A 20,800-nucleotide genomic window follows, 5' to 3' on the forward strand; every position below is an offset into this window, starting at 1 on the left:
ATGAAATGAACCCTCATCAGCAATCTCTGCAGGACACTAAGGGAGGTGCGTGGATGTGGAACCCTGTGCAGACTTTCTATTGAAACCCGAGGTATACGTTAAATACATTTTATTACTTACACTGGATTTATGTAAACAAATTACTAAAACCAAATAAAGTTAATGGAACTAACAATCACAAAAAAGCTTGACAGTCGGGGAAATTTACAATTCAAAAGCAATTAAGCGGTATTGATTTGTTAGAACACAGCATTAGCCATAGTAAATGAATTGCAGGACATTTGCTTTTAAGACTGCAAAATGTATTCTAACACCATGGAGAAATTGGCTTAAATAAAATGTCTACCTCCGCCAAGATGGGAGGGCTCAAATTCAGCCACACCCACCACCACCCTTTTTGATCCAGAAAAACCCTGCATATTAGGGGTTAAATGTCTTGCTCAAGGGCTTAGATATATTTGATTAAAACACCCCAAATTAAAATAAATCCACTCCTACCACCAAATAAATATACAGTACCAGTCAAAAGTTGATACCTACTGCTTCCAGGGTTTTTATTTTCTACATTGTAAAATACTTGTGGACATCTATGGAATCATGTTGTAACCAAAAAAGTGTTAAACAAATCTAAATATATTTGAGATTCTTCAAAGTAGCCACACTTTGCCTTGATGACAGCTTGGCATTCTCTCAACCAGCTTCACCTGGAATGCTGTTCCTACATATGCTGAGTGCTTGTTTGCTGCTTTTCCTTCAATTGGGTTGAGGTTGGGTGATTGTGAAGGCTAGGTCATTTGATGCATCACTCTCCTTCTTAGTCAAATAGCCCTTACACAACCTGGAGGTGTGTTGGGTCATTGTCCTGTTGAAAAACAAATGATAGTCCCACTAAGACCAAACACGATGGGATGGCGTATCGCTACGGAATGCTGTGGTAGCCATGCTGGTTAAGTGTGCCTTGAATTCTAAATAAATCAGACAGTGTCACCAGCAAAGCACCATCACACCTCCTCCTCCATGCTTCACGGTGGGAACCACACACCATCACACCTCCTCCTCCATGCTTCACGGTGGGAACCACACACCATCACACCTCCTCCTCCATGCTTCACGGTGGGAACCACACACCATAACACCTCCTCCTCCATGCTTCACGGTGGGAACTCCATGCTTCACGGTGGGAACCACACACCATCACACCTCCTCCTCCATGCTTCACGGTGGGAACCACACACCATAACACCTCCTCCTCCATGCTTCACGGTGGGAACCCCACACCATAACACCTCCTCCATGCTTCACGGTGGGAACCACACACCATCACACCTCCTCCATGCTTCACGGTGGGAACCCCACACCATAACACCTCCTCCTCCATGCTTCACGGTGGGAACCACACATGCGGAGATCATCCGTTTACCTACTCTGCATCTCAAAGGCACAGCGGTTGGAACCAAAAACCTTTAAATTTGGACTCATCAGACCAAAGTGCAGATTTCCACTGGTCTAATGTCCTTTGCTTGTGTTTCTTTGCCCAAGCAAGTCTTCTTATTGGTGTCCTTAAGTAGTGGTTTCTTTGCAGAAATTTGACCATGAAGGCCTGATTCATGCAGTCTGTTACATGAATTCTGAAGCATTTATTTGGGCTGAAATTTCTGAGGCTGGTAACTCTAATAAATGTATTCTCTGCAGCAGAGGTAACTCTGGGTCTTCCTTTCCTGTGGTGGTCCTCATGAGAACCAGTTTTATCATAGCGCTTGGTTTTTGCACTTGGAATACATTTTCCGTATTGACTGACCGTTTTTTTCTCTTTGCTTATTTGAGCTGTTTATTTGCACCAAATAGGACTATTTTCTGTATACCACCCCTACTTTGGTTCAAATGCATTAAGAAGAAAAGAAATTCCAGAAATGAACTTTTAAGGCACACCTGTTAATTTAAATGTATTCCAGGTGACTACCTCATGAAGCTGGTTGAGAGAATGCAAAGCTGTCAAGAATCTCATATTTTGATTTATTTAACACTTTTGATTTCTACATGATTCCATGTGTTATTTCATAGTTTGTCTTAACTATTATTCTACAATGTAGAAAAGTCAAAGTGAAAAAAAAATGGCTTCCACCATTTCAAAGTAGTCAACTGAGTGGGGAGTGTTCAGTGAATTGTTGCCTATGGTTTGTAAAATAAATTTGTATCAATTTGGTAGCCAACAAATGAGTCAAGATTTGGTTCAGCACTGCAGGTGGCGCTAAATCACCAATATTAGCAATACTCTTATTAAACACAAAAGAAAATGGACAACTTTCAAATTGAGATGGCGCTACCCATGCTGTCACAGAATCCATTGAGGCACAGAGTCCTTTCTACCTCTATGAAGCCAACACACAGGTTGGAGCGTTCTCAGGAGATGACATCAAGGACGCACCTGGAGGTCCCCATGGCAGCCCCACAGGATAGGCTGAGTCTTGCAGGAGAGTGATGACCTCACCACCCCCTAATTTCTACCGGTAGAAGAGGGTTGTGTAAATGTGACTTTAAAAATAATCTCTTGCTTTACTGACACCATCCACATCAGTTCTACATTTAAAGGGATTTTGACAATGAAAACCTTTATCTACTTGCCCAGTCTGATTAACGCAAGGATACTTTTGTGAGCCAATATTAACTGGTGTTAGTGCAATGATACCATGGACTTCCAGTCATTGTGGTAACACTAGTTAGCATTGGCTCACGCAAGTATCCTTGCGTATACCTTTAATCCAACTTAAAAGCTGCCAAGCCAAAGCTCTGCCATCTCTGATCGTTCCTCTAGTCGTAGAATAAAATCCATCTCTCTGCAAGTAGAATAAAATACATCCCTCCATCTCTCCTCTAGTAGAATAAAATGCATACCCCCATCTCTCCTCTGGTAGTAGAATAAAATACATCCCTCCATCTCTCCTCCAGTAGAATAAAAGGCATCCCTCCATCTCTCCTCCAGTAGAATAAAATACATCCCTCCATCTCTCCTCCAGTAGAATAAAAGGCATCCCTCCATCTCTCCTTTAGTAGAATAAAATGCATCCCTCCAGTAGAATAAAATACATCCCATCTCTCCTTCAAGAGAATAAAATGTATCCCTCCATCTCATCTAGTTTAATAAAATACATCTCTCCTCTAGTAGAATAAAATGCATCCCTCCATCTCTCCTCCAGTAGAATAAAATACATCCCTCCATCTCTCATCTAGTTTAATAAAATTACATCTCTCCTCTAGTTTAATAAAATACATCATCTCTCCTCTAGTTTAATACAATACATCTCTCCATCTCTCCTCTAGTAGAATAAAATACATCCCTCCATCTCTCCTCTAGTTTAATAAAATACATCCCTCCATCTCTCCTCTAGTTTAATACAATACATCCCTCCATCTCTCCTCTAGTTTAATAAAATACATCTCTCCATCTCTCCTCTAGTAGAATAAAATACATCCCTCCATCTCTCCTCTAGTTTAATAAAATACATCCCTCCATCTCTCCTCTAGTTTAATACAATACATCCCTCCATCTCTCCTCTAGTTTAATAAAATGCATCCCTCCATCTCTCCTCTAGTTTAATAAAATACATCCCTCCATCTCCATCTCTCCTCTAGTTTAATAAAATACATCCCTCCATCTCTCCTAATAAAATACATCCCTCCATCTCTCCTCTAGTTTAATAAAATACATCCCTCCATCTCTCCTCCAGTAGAATAAAATACATCCCTCCATCTCTCCTCCAGTAGAATAAAATACATCCCTCCATCTCTCCTCTAGTTTAATAAAATACATCCCTCCATCTCTCCTCTAGTTTAATAAAATACATCCCTCCATCTCTCCTCTAGTTTAATAAAATACATCCCTCCATCTCTCCTCTAGTTTAATTAAATACATCCCTCCATCTCTCCTCTAGTTTAATAAAATACATCCCTCCATCTCTCCTCCAGTAGAATAAAATACATCCCTCCATCTCTCCTCTAGTTTAATAAAATACATCCCTCCATCTCTCCTCTAGTTTAATTAAATACATCCCTCCATCTCTCCTCTAGTTTAATAAAATACATCCCTCCATCTCTCCTCCAGTAGAATAAAATACATCCCTCCATCTCTCCTCCAGTAGAATAAAATACATCCCTCCATCTCTCCTCCAGTAGAATAAAATACATCCCTCCATCTCTCTAGTAGAATAAAATACATCCCTCCATCTCTCCTCTAGTTTAATAAAATACATCCCTCCATCTCTCCTAGTTTAATAAAATACATCCCTCCACCTCTCCTCTAGTTTAATAAAATACATCCCTCCATCTCTCCTCCAGTAGAATAAAATACATCTCTCCTCCAGTAGAATAAAATACATCCCTCCATCTCTCCTCTAGTAGAATAAAATACATCCCTCCATCTCTCCTCTAGTAGAATAAAATACATCCCTCCATCTCTCCTCTAGTAGAATAAAATACATCCCTCCATCTCTCCTCTAGTAGAATAAAATACATCCCTCCATCTCTCCTCTAGTAGAATAAAATACATCCCTCCATCTCTCCTCTAGTAGAATAAAATACATCCCTCCATCTCTCCTCTAGTTTAATAAAATACATCCCTCCATCTCTCCTCTAGTTTAATAAAATACATCCCTCCATCTCTCCTCTAGTAGAATAAAATACATCCCTCCATCTCTCCTCTAGTTTAATAAAATACATCCCTCCACCTCTCCTCTAGTTTAATACAATACATCCCTCCACCTCTCCTCTAGTTTAATAAAATACATCCCTCCATCTCTCCTCCAGTAGAATAAAATACATCTCTCCTCCAGTAGAATAAAATACATCCCTCCATCTCTCCTCTAGTAGAATAAAATGCATCCCTCCATCTCTCCTAGTTTAATAAAATACATCCCTCCACCTCTCCTCTAGTAGAATAAAATACATCCCTCCATCTCTCCTCCAGTAGAATAAAATACATCCCTCCATCTCTCCTCCAGTAGAATAAAATACATCCCTCCACCTCTCCTAGTTGAATTAAATACATCTCTCCTCTAGTTTAATAAAATGCATCCCTCCATCTCTCCTAGTTTAATAAAATACATCCCTCCATCTCTCCTCTAGTTTAATAAAATACATCCCTCCATCTCTCCTCCAGTAGAATAAAATACATCCCTCCATCTCTCCTCTAGTTTAATAAAATACATCCCTCCATCTCTCCTCTAGTAGAATAAAATACATCCCTCCATCTCTCCTCTAGTTTAATAAAATACATCCCTCCACCTCTCCTCTAGTAGAATAAAATACATCCCTCCATCTCTCCTCTAGTTTAATAAAATACATCTCTCCATCTCTACTTGTTTAATAAAATACATCCCTCCACCTCTCCTAGTTGAATTAAATACATCCCTCCACCTCTCCTAGTTTAATAAAATACATCCCTCCATCTCTCCTAGTTTAATAAAATACATCCCTCCATCTCTCCTCTAGTTTAATAAAATACATCCCTCCACCTCTCCTAGTTTAATAAAATACATCCCTCCATCTCTACTTGTTTAATAAAATACATCCCTCCACCTCTCCTAGTTTAATAAAATACATCCCTCCACCTCTCCTAGTTTAATAAAATACATCCCTCCACCTCTCCTAGTTTAATAAAATACATCCCTCCACCTCTCCTCTAGTTTAATACAATACATCCCTCCACCTCTCCTAGTTTAATAAAATACATCCCTCCACCTCTCCTCTAGTTTAATAAAATACATCCCTCCACCTCTCCTAGTTTAATAAAATACATCCCTCCACCTCTCCTCTAGTTTAATAAAATACATCCCTCCACCTCTCCTAGTTTAATAAAATACATCCCTCCACCTCTCCTAGTTTAATAAAATACATCCCCTCTATCGCTCTAGTAGAAGATTAAAATGGCTTGAAAAAGAACAAACCTGAGTGTTGCTGGACTTAACCACGGGAGGCTGGTGAGGGTAGTGCGGCTCATAGTAATGTGAATGGTATGAAACCATGATTTTAATGTGTCGATACCATTCACTCCAGCCACCCATGGACTTACCATCCATATTTCCCCAGCCAATAGATACTGCAGATTTGGTAACTGCTATAGTGAAGTAAGGTTCTCTGCTAGGTAGTACAGGCTGTATGCATTGCAGGTAATGCAGCAGATGTTACACAGCGAAGACAACAGTCTGTAAAGCCACAGCCGACCAGACAGACGCCTGTATCTACCGTCTGTCTCACACAGCTTGGCGTAAGCCTCCCTATTGGTAGATAGACCAATGTCCTGGCCCAATCCTTGTGCTTGCTCCATTAGATGCATGTCTTCCATTATCTCTGATGTCATCTGACCGAACCACTGGGCGTTGACCGCTGCTACCGACACACACAGGAAGTATACCCCAATCTACAGCGAGAGAGACAAAGTGTATCAATGTATGAAAGCGGCTGCATAGAGGAATGAGTCCCTGACAAGGTTACAGATCTGGGGGAGAATCTCAATTGCATTCTCGTCTCCTTCTCAAAACCCATTGAGAGAGCCAGAGGTCCCTCCCTTCGGACCTTCTCCAATGGGTTATGAGGTGAGGATTCTCCCACGGTCAGGACTCCTCGTGTACCTGGAAGGTCTCCCTGGGAGAATCTGTTGCATACTTCATGTCCTCTCCTTTTCATAACCCATTGGAGGAGAAGGTCTGAAGGGAGGGGCCTCTGGCTTTCTCATCCAATGGGTTTTGAGAAGGAGATGAGTATGCAATTGAAAATTTCCTTGTCATCTAGCAGGGTGGTAGGGTCAAGGGTCAAGGTTACCTGGAAGGCCTCTCTGTCATCTAGCAGGTCTGCAGGGTGGTAGACGGCGAACAGCGTCAGGTTGAGGAAGGCACAGAGAGAGCCCAGGTGAAGGTAGAACGGAACCAGTCTGCTCTGGATCAAACCAAATGTGTGTCTGTTCAGGTGGCTGTCCATCACCAAGCCTGATCAAAAACACACAGGAGCCCTATAGGAGTACTGTCCATCACCAAGCCTGATCAAAAACACACAGGAGCCCTATAGGAGTACTGTCCATCACCAAGCCTGATCAAAAACACACAGGAGCCCTATAGGAGTACTGTCCATCACCAAGCCTGATCAAAAACACACAGGAGCCCTATAGGAGTACTGTCCATCACCAAGCCTGATCAAAAACACACAGGAGCCCTATAGGAGTACTGTCCATCACACACCCTCTCACAGGGTTAAGGGGATCAGAGGTCAAGTTACTTACTTGATATGCAGGTAAACCAGATCTGCATGCCCCAGTAGGTGGACAGCAGCACCAGTTGCAGCAGTTTGGCAGAGAGGCTGGGATCCCCTTCAGTGGTCATTGTCAGTCCAGCCGTCTCCTTCCACCTTTCTCTCTGCCTGGATCCCTGTAAGCAGACACACAGGGTTATTTCTCTCTGACCCTGTCCCCCCACTAAGTCACCAGCAGTAGCAGGTTACTGGACCAGAGGTGAAAGTCTGGTTTCAGAATAACAGCAATGTACAACTAGCTAGCTACTCAACTTAACTCTGTTTCCCTTGTAGCTATAAGAATCTGACTACATGTTAATTACATTCTCTAGTCGGAACGTGGCAATGTCTTGGAAAACGCACCTCAATCCAGTGATGGGAGATGTCACTAATTATGCCAACTGACAAATCAAGATGATTAAAAACGAGGAGCATTACAATGAAACATTTCCGTCAGTATTCTAGGCAAGCTAATATTAAAGCAACCAATGCTAGGCTTCGCATTTTCATGGAATCCAATGGGCTGCTAAAGCATTAGCTAGCCTAGCATGCTGATGAAAAAGACAAAACTAGCAGTACTTCAATCTTATCAATTTATAAGAGAATTCTGTTCATTGACCAGTGTTCAACACCATTAGTGCCTCCAAGCTCAGGACCCTGGAACTGAACACCTCCCTCTGCAACTGGATCCTGGACTTCCTAACAGGCCGCCCCCATATAGTGAGGGTAGGCAACAACACTCCTGCATGGCCGCGCACGACTCCAACATCAAGTTTACTGACAACATGATGGTGGTAGGCCTGATCACCGACGACGATGAGACAGTCTATAGGGAAGTCAGTGACCTGCCAGGACAACAACCTCTCACTCAATGTAGCAAGACAAAGGAGCCGATAATGGACTACAGGAAACAGAGGGTCGAGCATGCCCCATCCACGGGGCTGTAGTGGAGTAGGTTGAGAGCTTCAAGTTCCTCTGTGTCCACCTATGTACACAGTCACTGTGGGGACAACGTCATCGATGCACTTATTGATGAAGCCAGAGATGTGGTGTACTCAATGACATCAGAAGAATCCCAGAACATATTCCAGTCTGTGATGCAAAGCAGTCCTGTAGCTTAGCATCTGCTTCATCTGTCCACTTTTTTTATTGATCTAGTCACTGGTGCTACCTGCTTTCATTTTCGTTTGTAAGCAGGAATCAGAAGGATAAAGTCATGGTCAGATTTGCCAAATGGAGGGAGAGCTTTGTACGCGTCTCTGTGTGTGGAGTAAAGGTGGTCTTGAGTGTTTTTCCCTCTGGTTGCACATTTACCATGCTGATAGAAATTAGGTAAAACGGTAAAACACATTTACCATGCTGATGGAAATGAGGTAAAACGGTAAAACACATTTACCATGCTGATGGAAATGAGGTAAAACACATTTACCATGCTGATAGAAGTGAGGTAAAACACATTTACCATGCTGATGGAAATGAGGTAAAACGGTAAAACACATTTACCATGCTGATGGAAATGAGGTAAAACACATTTACCATGCTGATGGAAATGAGGTAAAACGGTAAAACACATTTACCATGCTGATGGAAATGAGGTAAAACACATTTACCATGCTGATAGAAGTGAGGTAAAACGGATTTGAAGTCCCCGGCCACCAGGAGCTCCGCCTCTGGATGAGCGTTTTCCTGTTTGCTCATGGCGGTATACATCTCATTGAGTGAGGTCTTAGTGCATCGGTCTGTGGTGGTATGTAGACAGCTACGAAAACTCTCTAGGTAGACAGTGTGGTATACAGCTCATTGAGTGAGGTCTTAGTGTCAGCATCAGTCTGTGGTGGTATGTAGACAGCTACGAAAAATACAGATGAAAACTCTCTAGGTAGATAGAGTATCTCATGATAAGCTGTTGATCACACTACCTCAGACAGGCAAAACCTTAAGACTTCCTTTGATATGGTGCACCAGCTGTTGTTTACACATATACATAGACCGTCACCCCTTGTCTTCCCAGAGGCTGCTGTTCTATCCTGCCGATGCAGTGTATAACCCGCCAGATGCATTTTATTCATGTCGTTGTTCGGCCACTTCTCAGTGAAAGATAAGATATATAAGTGCTTTTAGCATGTCCAATTTATTTTCCAGAGATTGTACGTTGGCCAGTAGTACGGATGGCAAGGGCAGATTAGCCAATCATCTGCAGATTCTCCAGGCCCCCCGATCTCTTTCTGCGATATCTTTTCCGTCTCTTATCTCCTGTGAATGACGGGGATGAGGGCCTGTTCAGGTGTCTGGAGTAAATCCCTCTTGTCTGACTCATTTAAGAGAAATTATTCGTCCAGTTCAAGATGGGTAATCGCAGTTCTGATTTCGATAAGATATTTTTGTCATAAGAGATGGAAGCAGCAACATTATCTACAAAATAAGTTACTAACAATGCTTAGAAAACAAACAAAATAGCACTGTTGGTTAATTAAGAGCCCATGAAACGGCAGCCATCCTCTCCAACGCCATCTTACACTTATGTAAATGTAATATTTGTTTATTTTATTAGCAAACATTTCTAAAAACCTGTTTTTGCTTTGTCATTATGGGATCTTGTATATAGATTGAAGGGAAAAATAAATAAACGATTTAATCAGTTTTAGAATATGGCTGTAAGCTAACAAAATGTTGGGAAAAGTCAAGGGTCTGAATACTTTTCCAAAGGCACTATACGCTGCTGCTACTGTTCATCTGTATCCAAAGGCACTACGCTGCTGCTACTGTTCATCTGTATCCAAAGGCACTATACGCTGCTGCTACTGTTCATCTGTATTCAAAGGCACTGCTGCTACTGTTCATCTGTATTCAAAGGCACTACGCTGCTGCTACTGTTCATCTGTATCCAAGGCACTATACGCTGCTGCTACTGTTCATCTGTATCCAAAGGCACTACGCTGCTGCTACTGTTCATCTGTATCCAAAGGCACTATACGCTGCTGCTACTGTTCATCTGTATCCAAAGGCACTATACGCTGCTGCTACTGTTCATCTGTATCCAAAGGCACTACGCTGCTGCTACTGTTCATCTGTATCCAAAGGCACTACGCTGCTGCTACTGTTCATCTGTATTCAAAGGCACTACGCTGCTGCTACTGTTCATCTGTATCCAAAGGCACTGCTGCTACTGTTCATCTGTATCCAAAGGCACTATACGCTGCTGCTACTGTTCATCTGTATCCAAAGGCACTACGCTGCTGCTACTGTTCATCTGTATCCAAAGGCACTATACGCTGCTGCTACTGTTCATCTGTATTCAAAGGCACTGCTGCTACTGTTCATCTGTATCCAAAGGCACTGCTGCTACTGTTCATCTGTATCCAAAGGCACTGCTGCTACTGTTCATCTGTATCCAAAGGCACTACGCTGCTGCTACTGTTCATCTGTATCCAAAGGCACTGCTGCTACTGTTCATCTGTATCCAAAGGCACTACGCTGCTGCTACTGTTCATCTGTATTCAAAGGCACTGCTGCTACTGTTCATCTGTATCCAAAGGCACTACGCTGCTGCTATCTGTTCATCTGTATTTCATCTGTATTCAAAGGCACTGCTGCTACTGTTCATCTGTATCCAAAGGCACTACGCTGCTGCTACTGTTCATCTGTATTCAAAGGCACTGCTGCTACTGTTCATCTGTATCCAAAGGCACTATACGCTGCTGCTACTGTTCATCTGTATTCAAAGGCACTGCTGCTACTGTTCATCTGTATCCAAAGGCACTACGCTGCTGCTACTGTTCATCTGTATTCAAAGGCACTATACGCTGCTGCTACTGTTCATCTGTATCCAAAGGCACTATACGCTGCTGCTACTGTTCATCTGTATCCAAAGGCACTATACGCTGCTGCTACTGTTCATCTGTATCCAAAGGCACTATACGCTGCTGCTACTGTTCATCTGTATCCTAAGGCACTACGCTGCTGCTACTGTTCATCTGTATTCAAAGGCACTGCTGCTACTGTTCATCTGTATCCAAAGGCACTGCTGCTACTGTTCATCTGTATCCAAAGGCGCTGCTGCTACTGTTCATCTGTATCCAAAGGCACTACGCTGCTGCTACTGTTCATCTGTATCCAAAGGCACTGCTGCTACGCTGCTGCTACTGTTCATCTGTATTCAAAGGCACTATACGCTGCTGCTACTGTTCATCTGTATTCAAAGGCACTGCTGCTACTGTTCATCTGTATCCAAAGGCACTACGCTGCTGCTACTGTTCATCTGTATCCAAAGGCACTGCTGCTACTGTTCATCTGTATTCAAAGGCACTGCTGCTACTGTTCATCTGTATTCAAAGGCACTATACGCTGCTGCTACTGTTCATCTGTATCCAAAGGCACTGCTGCTACTACTGTTCATCTGTATTCAAAGGCACTGCTGCTACTGTTCATCTGTATCCAAAGGCACTACGCTGCTGCTACTGTTCATCTGTATCCAAAGGCACTACGCTGCTGCTACTGTTCATCTGTATCCAAAGGCACTATACGCTGCTGCTACTGTTCATCTGTATCCAAAGGCACTACGCTGCTGCTACTGTTCATCTGTATCCAAAGGCACTACGCTGCTGCTACTGTTCATCTGTATCCAAAGGCACTATACGCTGCTGCTACTGTTCATCTGTATCCAAAGGCACTACGCTGCTGCTACTGTTCATCTGTATCCAAAGGCACTACGCTGCTGCTACTGTTCATCTGTATCCAAAGGCACTATCTGTATTCGCTGCTGCTACTGTTCATCTGTATCCAAAGGCACTACGCTGCTGCTACTGTTCATCTGTATTCATAGGCACTACACTGCTGCTACTGTTCATCTGTATTCAAAGGCACTGCTGCTACTGTTCATCTGTATTCAAAGGCACTATACGCTGCTGCTACTGTTCATCTGTATTCAAAGGCACTGCTGCTACTGTTCATCTGTATTCAAAGGCACTATACGCTGCTGCTACTGTTCATCTGTATCCAAAGGCACTATACGCTGCTGCTACTGTTCATCTGTATCCAAAGGCACTGCTGCTACTGTTCATCTGTATTCAAAGGCACTGCTGCTACTGTTCATCTGTATTCAAAGGCACTGCTGCTACTGTTCATCTGTATTCAAAGGCACTATACGCTGCTGCTACTGTTCATCTGTATTCAAAGGCACTATACGCTGCTGCTACTGTTCATCTGTATTCAAAGGCACTGCTGCTACTGTTCATCTGTATCCAAAGGCGCTGCTGCTACTGTTCATCTGTATCCAAAGGCGCTGCTGCTACTGTTCATCTGTATCCAAAGGCGCTGCTGCTACTGTTCATCTGTATCCAAAGGCGCTGCTGCTACTGTTCATCTGTATTCAAAGGCACTGCTGCTACTGTTCATCTGTATTCAAAGGCACTGCTGCTACTGTTCATCTGTATCCAAAGGCGCTGCTGCTACTGTTCATCTGTATTCAAAGGCACTGCTGCTACTGTTCATCTGTATCCAAAGGCGCTGCTGCTACTGTTCATCTGTATTCAAAGGCACTGCTGCTACTGTTCATCTGTATTCAAAGGCACTATACGCTGCTGCTACTGTTCATCTGTATCCAAAGGCACTACGCTGCTGCTACTGTTCATCTGTATTCAAAGGCACTGCTGCTACTGTTCATCTGTATTCAAAGGCACTACACTGCTGCTACTGTTCATCTGTATCCAAAGGCACTACGCTGCTGCTACTGTTCATCTGTATCCAAAGGCACTGCTGCTACTGTTCATCTGTATTCAAAGGCGCTGCTGCTACTGTTCATCTGTATTCAAAGGCACTATACGCTGCTGCTACTGTTCATCTGTATCCAAAGGCACTACGCTGCTGCTACTGTTCATCTGTATCCAAAGGCACTATACGCTGCTGCTACTGTTCATCTGTATCCAAAGGCACTACGCTGCTGCTACTGTTCATCTGTATCCAAAGGCACTACGCTGCTGCTACTGTTCATCTGTATCCAAAGGCACTATACGCTGCTGCTACTGTTCATCTGTATCCAAAGGCACTACGCTGCTGCTACTGTTCATCTGTATCCAAAGGCACTATACGCTGCTGCTACTGTTCATCTGTATCCAAAGGCACTACGCTGCTGCTACTGTTCATCTGTATCCAAAGGCACTACGCTGCTGCTACTGTTCATCTGTATTCAAAGGCACTACGCTGCTGCTACTGTTCATCTGTATTCAAAGGCACTGCTGCTACTGTTCATCTGTATTCAAAGGCACTGCTGCTACTGTTCATCTGTATTCAAAGGCACTATACGCTGCTGCTACTGTTCATCTGTATTCAAAGGCACTGCTGCTACTGTTCATCTGTATTCAAAGGCACTATACGCTGCTGCTACTGTTCATCTGTATCCAAAGGCACTATACGCTGCTGCTACTGTTCATCTGTATCCAAAGGCACTGCTGCTACTGTTCATCTGTATTCAAAGGCACTGCTGCTACTGTTCATCTGTATTCAAAGGCACTGCTGCTACTGTTCATCTGTATTCAAAGGCACTATACGCTGCTGCTACTGTTCATCTGTATTCAAAGGCACTATACGCTGCTGCTACTGTTCATCTGTATTCAAAGGCACTGCTGCTACTGTTCATCTGTATTCAAAGGCACTATACGCTGCTGCTACTGTTCATCTGTATTCAAAGGCACTATACGCTGCTGCTACTGTTCATCTGTATTCAAAGGCACTGCTGCTACTGTTCATCTGTATTCAAAGGCACTGCTGCTACTGTTCATCTGTATTCAAAGGCACTATACGCTGCTGCTACTGTTCATCTGTATCCAAAGGCACTGCTGCTACTGTTCATCTGTATTCAAAGGCACTGCTGCTACTGTTCATCTGTATTCAAAGGCACTGCTGCTACTGTTCATCTGTATCCAAAGGCACTGCTGCTACTGTTCATCTGTATTCAAAGGCACTGCTGCTACTGTTCATCTGTATCCAAAGGCACTATACGCTGCTGCTACTGTTCATCTGTATTCAAAGGCACTATACGCTGCTGCTACTGTTCATCTGTATTCAAAGGCACTGCTGCTACTGTTCATCTGTATTCAAAGGCACTGCTGCTACTGTTCATCTGTATTCAAAGGCACTGCTGCTACTGTTCATCTGTATTCAAAGGCACTGCTGCTACTGTTCATCTGTATTCAAAGGCACTGCTGCTACTGTTCATCTGTATTCAAAGGCACTGCTGCTACTGTTCATCTGTATTCAAAGGCACTGCTGCTACTGTTCATCTGTATTCAAAGGCACTATACGCTGCTGCTACTGTTCATCTGTATCCAAAGGCACTGCTGCTACTGTTCATCTGTATTCAAAGGCACTGCTGCTACTGTTCATCTGTATTCAAAGGCACTGCTGCTACTGTTCATCTGTATCCAAAGGCACTGCTGCTACTGTTCATCTGTATTCAAAGGCACTGCTGCTACTGTTCATCTGTATCCAAAGGCACTATACGCTGCTGCTACTGTTCATCTGTATTCAAAGGCACTATACGCTGCTGCTACTGTTCATCTGTATTCAAAGGCACTGCTGCTACTGTTCATCTGTATTCAAAGGCACTGCTGCTACTGTTCATCTGTATCCAAAGGCACTGCTGCTACTGTTCATCTGTATTCAAAGGCACTGCTGCTACTGTTCATCTGTATCCAAAGGCACTATACGCTGCTGCTACTGTTCATCTGTATTCAAAGGCACTATACGCTGCTGCTACTGTTCATCTGTATTCAAAGGCACTGCTGCTACTGTTCATCTGTATTCAAAGGCACTGCTGCTACTGTTCATCTGTATTCAAAGGCACTGCTGCTACTGTTCATCTGTATTCAAAGGCACTGCTGCTACTGTTCATCTGTATTCAAAGGCACTGCTGCTACTGTTCATCTGTATTCAAAGGCACTGCTGCTACTGTTCATCTGTATTCAAAGGCACTGCTGCTACTGTTCATCTGTATTCAAAGGCACTATACGCTGCTGCTACTGTTCATCTGTATCCAAAGGCACTGCTGCTACTGTTCATCTGTATTCAAAGGCACTGCTGCTACTGTTCATCTGTATTCAAAGGCACTGCTGCTACTGTTCATCTGTATCCAAAGGCACTGCTGCTACTGTTCATCTGTATTCAAAGGCACTGCTGCTACTGTTCATCTGTATCCAAAGGCACTATACGCTGCTGCTACTGTTCATCTGTATTCAAAGGCACTATACGCTGCTGCTACTGTTCATCTGTATTCAAAGGCACTATACGCTGCTGCTACTGTTCATCTGTATCCAAAGGCACTACGCTGCTGCTACTGTTCATCTGTATTCAAAGGCACTACGCTGCTGCTACTGTTCATCTGTATTCAAATTGTGAGTTGTGGGTCATTGTCCTGTGATAGTCCCACTAAGACCAAACCAGATGGGATGGCATATCGCTACAGAATGCTGTGGTAGCCATGCTGGTTAAGTGTGCCTTGAATTCTAATTAAATCACTGACAGTGTCACCAGCAAAGCACGATCGCACCACCACCTCCACGCTTCACGGTGGGAACCACACATGCAGAGATCATCCGTTCACCTACTCCGCACCTCACAAAGACACAGTGGTTGGATCAAAAAAAATCTCAAATTTGGACTGATCAGACAGACCAAAGGACAGATTTCCACCTGATGTCCATTGCTCGTGTTTCTTGACCCAAGCAAGTCTCTTATTAGTGGTTTCTTTGCAGCAATTCGACCATGACCTGATTCACGCAGTCTCCTCTGAACAGTTGATTTTGAGATGTCTGTTACTTGATCTCTGTGAAGCATTTATTTGAGGTGCAGTTAACTCTAATGATCTTATCCTCTGCAGCAGAGGTAACTGGGTCTTCCTATCCTGTGGCGGTCCTCATGAGAGCCAGTTTCATCATAGCACTTGATGGTTTTTGCAAATACAACTTAAGAATCTTTCAAAGTCCTTGAAATTCTCCAAATTGGCTGACCTTCATGTCTTAAACAACCCTTGTGTAGTCTTAACATTCTGTATACTCCCCTTGTGTAGTCTTAACATTCTGTATACTCCCCTTGTGTAGTCTTAACATTCTGTATACTCCCCTTGTGTAGTCTTAACATTCTGTATACTCCCCTTGTCCTAAAGGGTAAAAAAAGTGACCCGTCTTCACTAAACCCCTAAAATAAAGTAGCTTAATTGAATTTTAAATCCCAAATCTATTTTGCATGAAGAAACAACCCGTCATTCTTCAAACTTTGAATATCTGTGTTTTCCCTCTTCACTATGCAGAAAGACTGATTAAATGCAGTCTACACCACTCTTTTTTTTAACAACACACCTATCAATAGTTATTTACTAAAGTAGAGGTTTATTATTGCTTAAGGTACTGCATAGGTGTAAACTTTTGTGTGCAAGAGACAGCACTTGTATTGCCTAAGAAAGAAGCAGAAATGTGAAAAAGTAGTCTTGATTGCATTTTATTGAAGGGAAACAATAAGTCTTGAACTTTTTTGGCAACATAGTGATATATTCTTATACTGTACAATGAGGAATTCAACTACAAAATACTAGTCTTCTCACGTTTTTTAAACATTGCCCCCACCCACAAGGTGTATAAACAATAAACTAGATACAAAACAGAAATGTGAACATAAATCAATGAACTCTACTTAGCACATGTAGGAAAGTATGCAAGTGTGTGTGCATGGACTTTGCAGATGTATTTCTCACATGTGCAGCACACAGTATTTGTTTTACAGTCCTTTGGCTCTCCTTTCTTTGAATGTGTGGGGTTAGTGCCTTTCTCAGCTGCTCCAGGAACATCCTCTTGTTCCACTGCTCTCCTTTCTTTGAATGTGTGGGGTTACAAGAGCCTTTCCCAGCTGCTCCAGGAACATCCTCTTGTTCCACTTATCAGGCATCCAGGTAGGGTTGATCTTGTTCCATATCACGAAGGCATTGTATGAGGACACATCAATGATGTTATGGAAGATGACCAGGGGCCAGCGGGCAGTCGTCCTGCAGCTGTCAGTACCAATCACCTTGTCCACACCTCTTTTGTTGTGGTTGTAGTCCAGGATGATGTCTGGCTTCCTGTCCTTATGATCACTGATCTTAGCATTTTGTGCAGTGTGCTCAGGAGGACCATATTCTTGTTCCTCTTTGTGAGGTAAGAAACTAGAGTGGTGGTGAAGGCAAACTTTGATAAGAAGGCCTCTCTTCCCCTTTGTGTTGAGTGCAGGGGGATCTCAGGCTCGTTCTTTCTAACTGTGCCAACCATGGTGATCTTCCTCTGGAGCTGCTGGCTGAGTTCATAAGAGGTGAAGAAATTGTCACACGTGACATTGTGCCCCCTCAGTCCATCTGTCACACCAAGCACAACCTGCATCACCTGGTTCTTCTCCGGGCCTCCACTGGTCGGCTTCCCTGTGTAGACTTGCATCTTCCAAGCGTAGCTGAATTGTGTGTCACAGGCCACACCCATATCTTGACGCCATACTTTACTGGCTTGCTGGGCATATACTGCCAGACAGGACAGTGATCTTTAGACAAGAGATTACTGTCAGTAATTACTTTGTCACAGAAAACAATCACTTAAATCAATGATATTACAGCAATACATAATAAAATTAACAGTGAATCACATTATAGATATGAAAATAAAAATGTACCTCTGAATAGAACCAGTTGCTTTAGGCCCAGGGTTGTAGAGGTATGGCAGACACTCCACCCACTTCTTATGGCTGCCAGTTTGTCTCTCACACATCTTGACTCAGTTATCAAATCTTAGCATTATTGAGACTGTGTGAAAGACTGTGGCATCATGGCACGGAAAATCACCCTTCCACTCTCTGCATCCCAGAGACTACATGTAGCCTCGCCTCGGGCCCTTAGCAGCCCTATGTAGACACGCAGGTCAATCTCATCCATCCTTTTCGAGTTGTCTCCAATTTTGTCATTTCCAGGATGATTTTTTTTGATGGCTGGTGTGAACATGTAGAATGTTGAGGTAATGTCCTGGGCAACTGCATGCCTTGTGGGCCCTGGGGCCATCCTTATGACATTTGTGCTGCCTTCCTGCCCTGGTTGTCATATGGTGACAAGGACCATGTTAAAATGTATCTTTCAGCTTGGGGGATTTCTCCATCTGAAGATGATTCATCTGGGTTGTATTCTTCCCCATCTTCTTCTTTAGATAACTCTTCTAAACCATTGTTTTCTTGTTTCTCCTGGACATCTGAAGAAAATAAAAATCAGATCTACGACCTGTTGGGCACTGAAACGTTGCACTCATGGCTTCAGCAGAGAGAGAACTGGAGGGACTGTCATCTGCACCACCTTTATAGCCTCTGACTGCATTCACCATTAGCAAACAATATTTACTTAGTCTGAAATTGGTTTGATTTTGTCTGTGAACTTGAGTCATGTGTGGGGTCGTGGAGGGGAGATGCTGCACATGCACGTCTAAGTTCAATCAGTAGCACACAATCTCAATTTCTCTTTGTTGGTGTGTAAATAACTACTGGGACAAAAATGACCCTTAGAATCTTTGTACCCTGGTGGTGTACAGCTTTCATGGAAATATGAACAAAGGCAATGTTTCACTTTTTCTAATGTTGGGGTCACTCTAGGAAAAGTCAACTAATTTCAAATTGAAAAAATACAATTTAGGGTGTTTTCTCTGCTGTTAAACATAGTGGCTGGTCATTTTTGATACTTAAGACAATAAAAGGGTTAAAGTAATGAATGGACTAATTTCTCTTTGCCATAATATGGACTTGGTCCTTTACCAAATACCTTCTGTACCACCCCTACCTTGTCACAACACAACTGATTGGCTCAAATGCATTAAGGAAAATTCCACAAATTCACTTTTAACAAGGCACATCTGTTAATTGAAATTCATTCCAGTTGACTACATCATGAAGTTGGTTGAGAGAATGCCAAGTGTGTGCAAAGCTGTCAAGGCAAAGGGTGGCTACTTTGAATAATCTCACATTTAAAATATATTTTGATTTGTTCAACACTTTGGTTCCATGTGTTATTTCATAGTTTTGATGTCTTCACTATTATTCTACAATGTAGAAAATAGTCAAAAATAAAATAAAAACCCTGGAATGAGTATTCTATCCACATTTTTGACTGGTGCTGTATACGTTATGTAAAGTTACATATCGGTACTGGTATGTATATACCCAGTGTATATATAGCCATGGTATCGTTAGTCATTGTGTATTTATTCCTCATTATTTTATTTCATATTTTTCCTCTCTGCATTGTTAGGAAGGGCACGTAATTAAGAATTTCACTGTTAGTCTGCAGCGGTTGTTTACAAATGAAATTCGTCTCCCTGATCTTGGAAAAGGCGCGTTGTGACTAGAGAGTAATTAAAGTGTAGTCGGATTCTTAGGGCTATTTCCCAACAGCTTTACACTGTTGTGTCCCTTGATTATTTCGACCCCAGAACCATGTGTTGTTGCCATGCTATGTTGTTTTAGGTCTCTATGTAACGTTAGTGATGCCTCTTGTCGTGATGTGCGTTTTGCCCTATATTTTTTAATTTAATTATATATATATTTTTGTAGGTTTAATCCCCGTCCCCGGAATAAGGCCTTTTTTGTAGGCCGTCATTGTAAATAATAATGTGATCTTAACTGACTTGCCTAGTTAAACATGTGGGTTTTTTAATCCGTCTGACAGCATAACATGACTAACTAACTGCAGACATACTTAGCCCGCAAGCTGGTTACAGCATGCTACATAGTTAGGCAGCTAACGTTAGCCGGCAAGCCATTTGATCAGTGTAGGGTGGGGTGGGACATAACAAGCCAGCTTCAATGTCACCTTCAACGAACTACGTTGGCTAGCTACTTGTTGTCATGTTTCAAGAGGTACTGTAGCTGCTAGCGAACTGCTGCCTACCTGGCAGCTTAGCTAGCCAATTATGAGAAGTCAAGACAGGCTTGCTAACTAGCCACCTAAATTGTGCAAAGTTGTCTAATCGTGCATAAAGATTTGTAATCAGTGCTTTTCATGATAACGTCCATTAATCTCTATTTAGGAAATTAATGTTATTTCAACAGCACCTCAAATAGCTACCAGTTTGTTGCAGTCTTGAAAACGACACCTTTCCTTGCTGACTGGAGACAGAGGCGCTCTTCTTCTTCGTTGGAGATGGGTCTGCGGATACAACTTTAAGGTGCACTGCCACCTACTGTACTGAAGTGTGAGGCCAGTCACGGCCAACCTACCTGAATTATTCTTGTTCGTAAAATGAAAATAAATATTAATAATTGCACCACCAACTAACCCTATACCTATACACCACTATTTAATTTTAAAAAATACACTCATTAAGAACCCTCTACCCCATTCCACTACTTTGATGCTATCTGCTCCTGCACCATGCCAACGACCTGGGAGGACAGAACACCATCCCCCAACACACCCTGTAACTCTTCTGAAGTCAGATCTCGTTTACCAAAATACTTATCTGCAGTTTCCACCACAATA

General features: G+C 42.7%; 1 protein-coding gene across 5 annotated transcripts; it reads right to left on the reverse strand.

Moving 5' to 3' along the window:
• Positions 1-94: 94 nt before the first annotated feature.
• Positions 95-20,461, reverse strand: si:ch211-121a2.4 (transmembrane protein 205). 5 transcript variants are annotated; one of them, XM_065014957.1, is made up of 5 exons: positions 20,374-20,461; positions 7,268-7,412; positions 6,814-6,977; positions 6,238-6,412; positions 95-2,501 (listed from the first exon to the last, which is right to left on the reverse strand). In XM_065014957.1, the coding sequence occupies exons 2-5, from the start codon at positions 7,365-7,367 to the stop codon at positions 2,485-2,487; spliced, it is 456 nt and encodes a 151-aa protein (XP_064871029.1). In that variant the 5' UTR covers positions 7,368-7,412; positions 20,374-20,461; the 3' UTR covers positions 95-2,484. The 5 variants fall into 5 exon arrangements, with proteins under 5 accessions (XP_064871029.1, XP_064871027.1, XP_064871028.1 ...); XM_065014955.1 differs by lacking the exon at positions 95-2,501 and having other exon boundaries at positions 5,776-6,412; XM_065014956.1 differs by lacking the exon at positions 95-2,501 and having other exon boundaries at positions 5,776-6,412; positions 20,387-20,451.
• Positions 20,462-20,800: the final 339 nt, after the last annotated feature.

Source organism: Oncorhynchus nerka, unplaced genomic scaffold, assembly GCF_034236695.1.
Source record: "Oncorhynchus nerka isolate Pitt River unplaced genomic scaffold, Oner_Uvic_2.0 unplaced_scaffold_1881, whole genome shotgun sequence".
NCBI lineage: Eukaryota > Metazoa > Chordata > Actinopteri > Salmoniformes > Salmonidae > Oncorhynchus > Oncorhynchus nerka.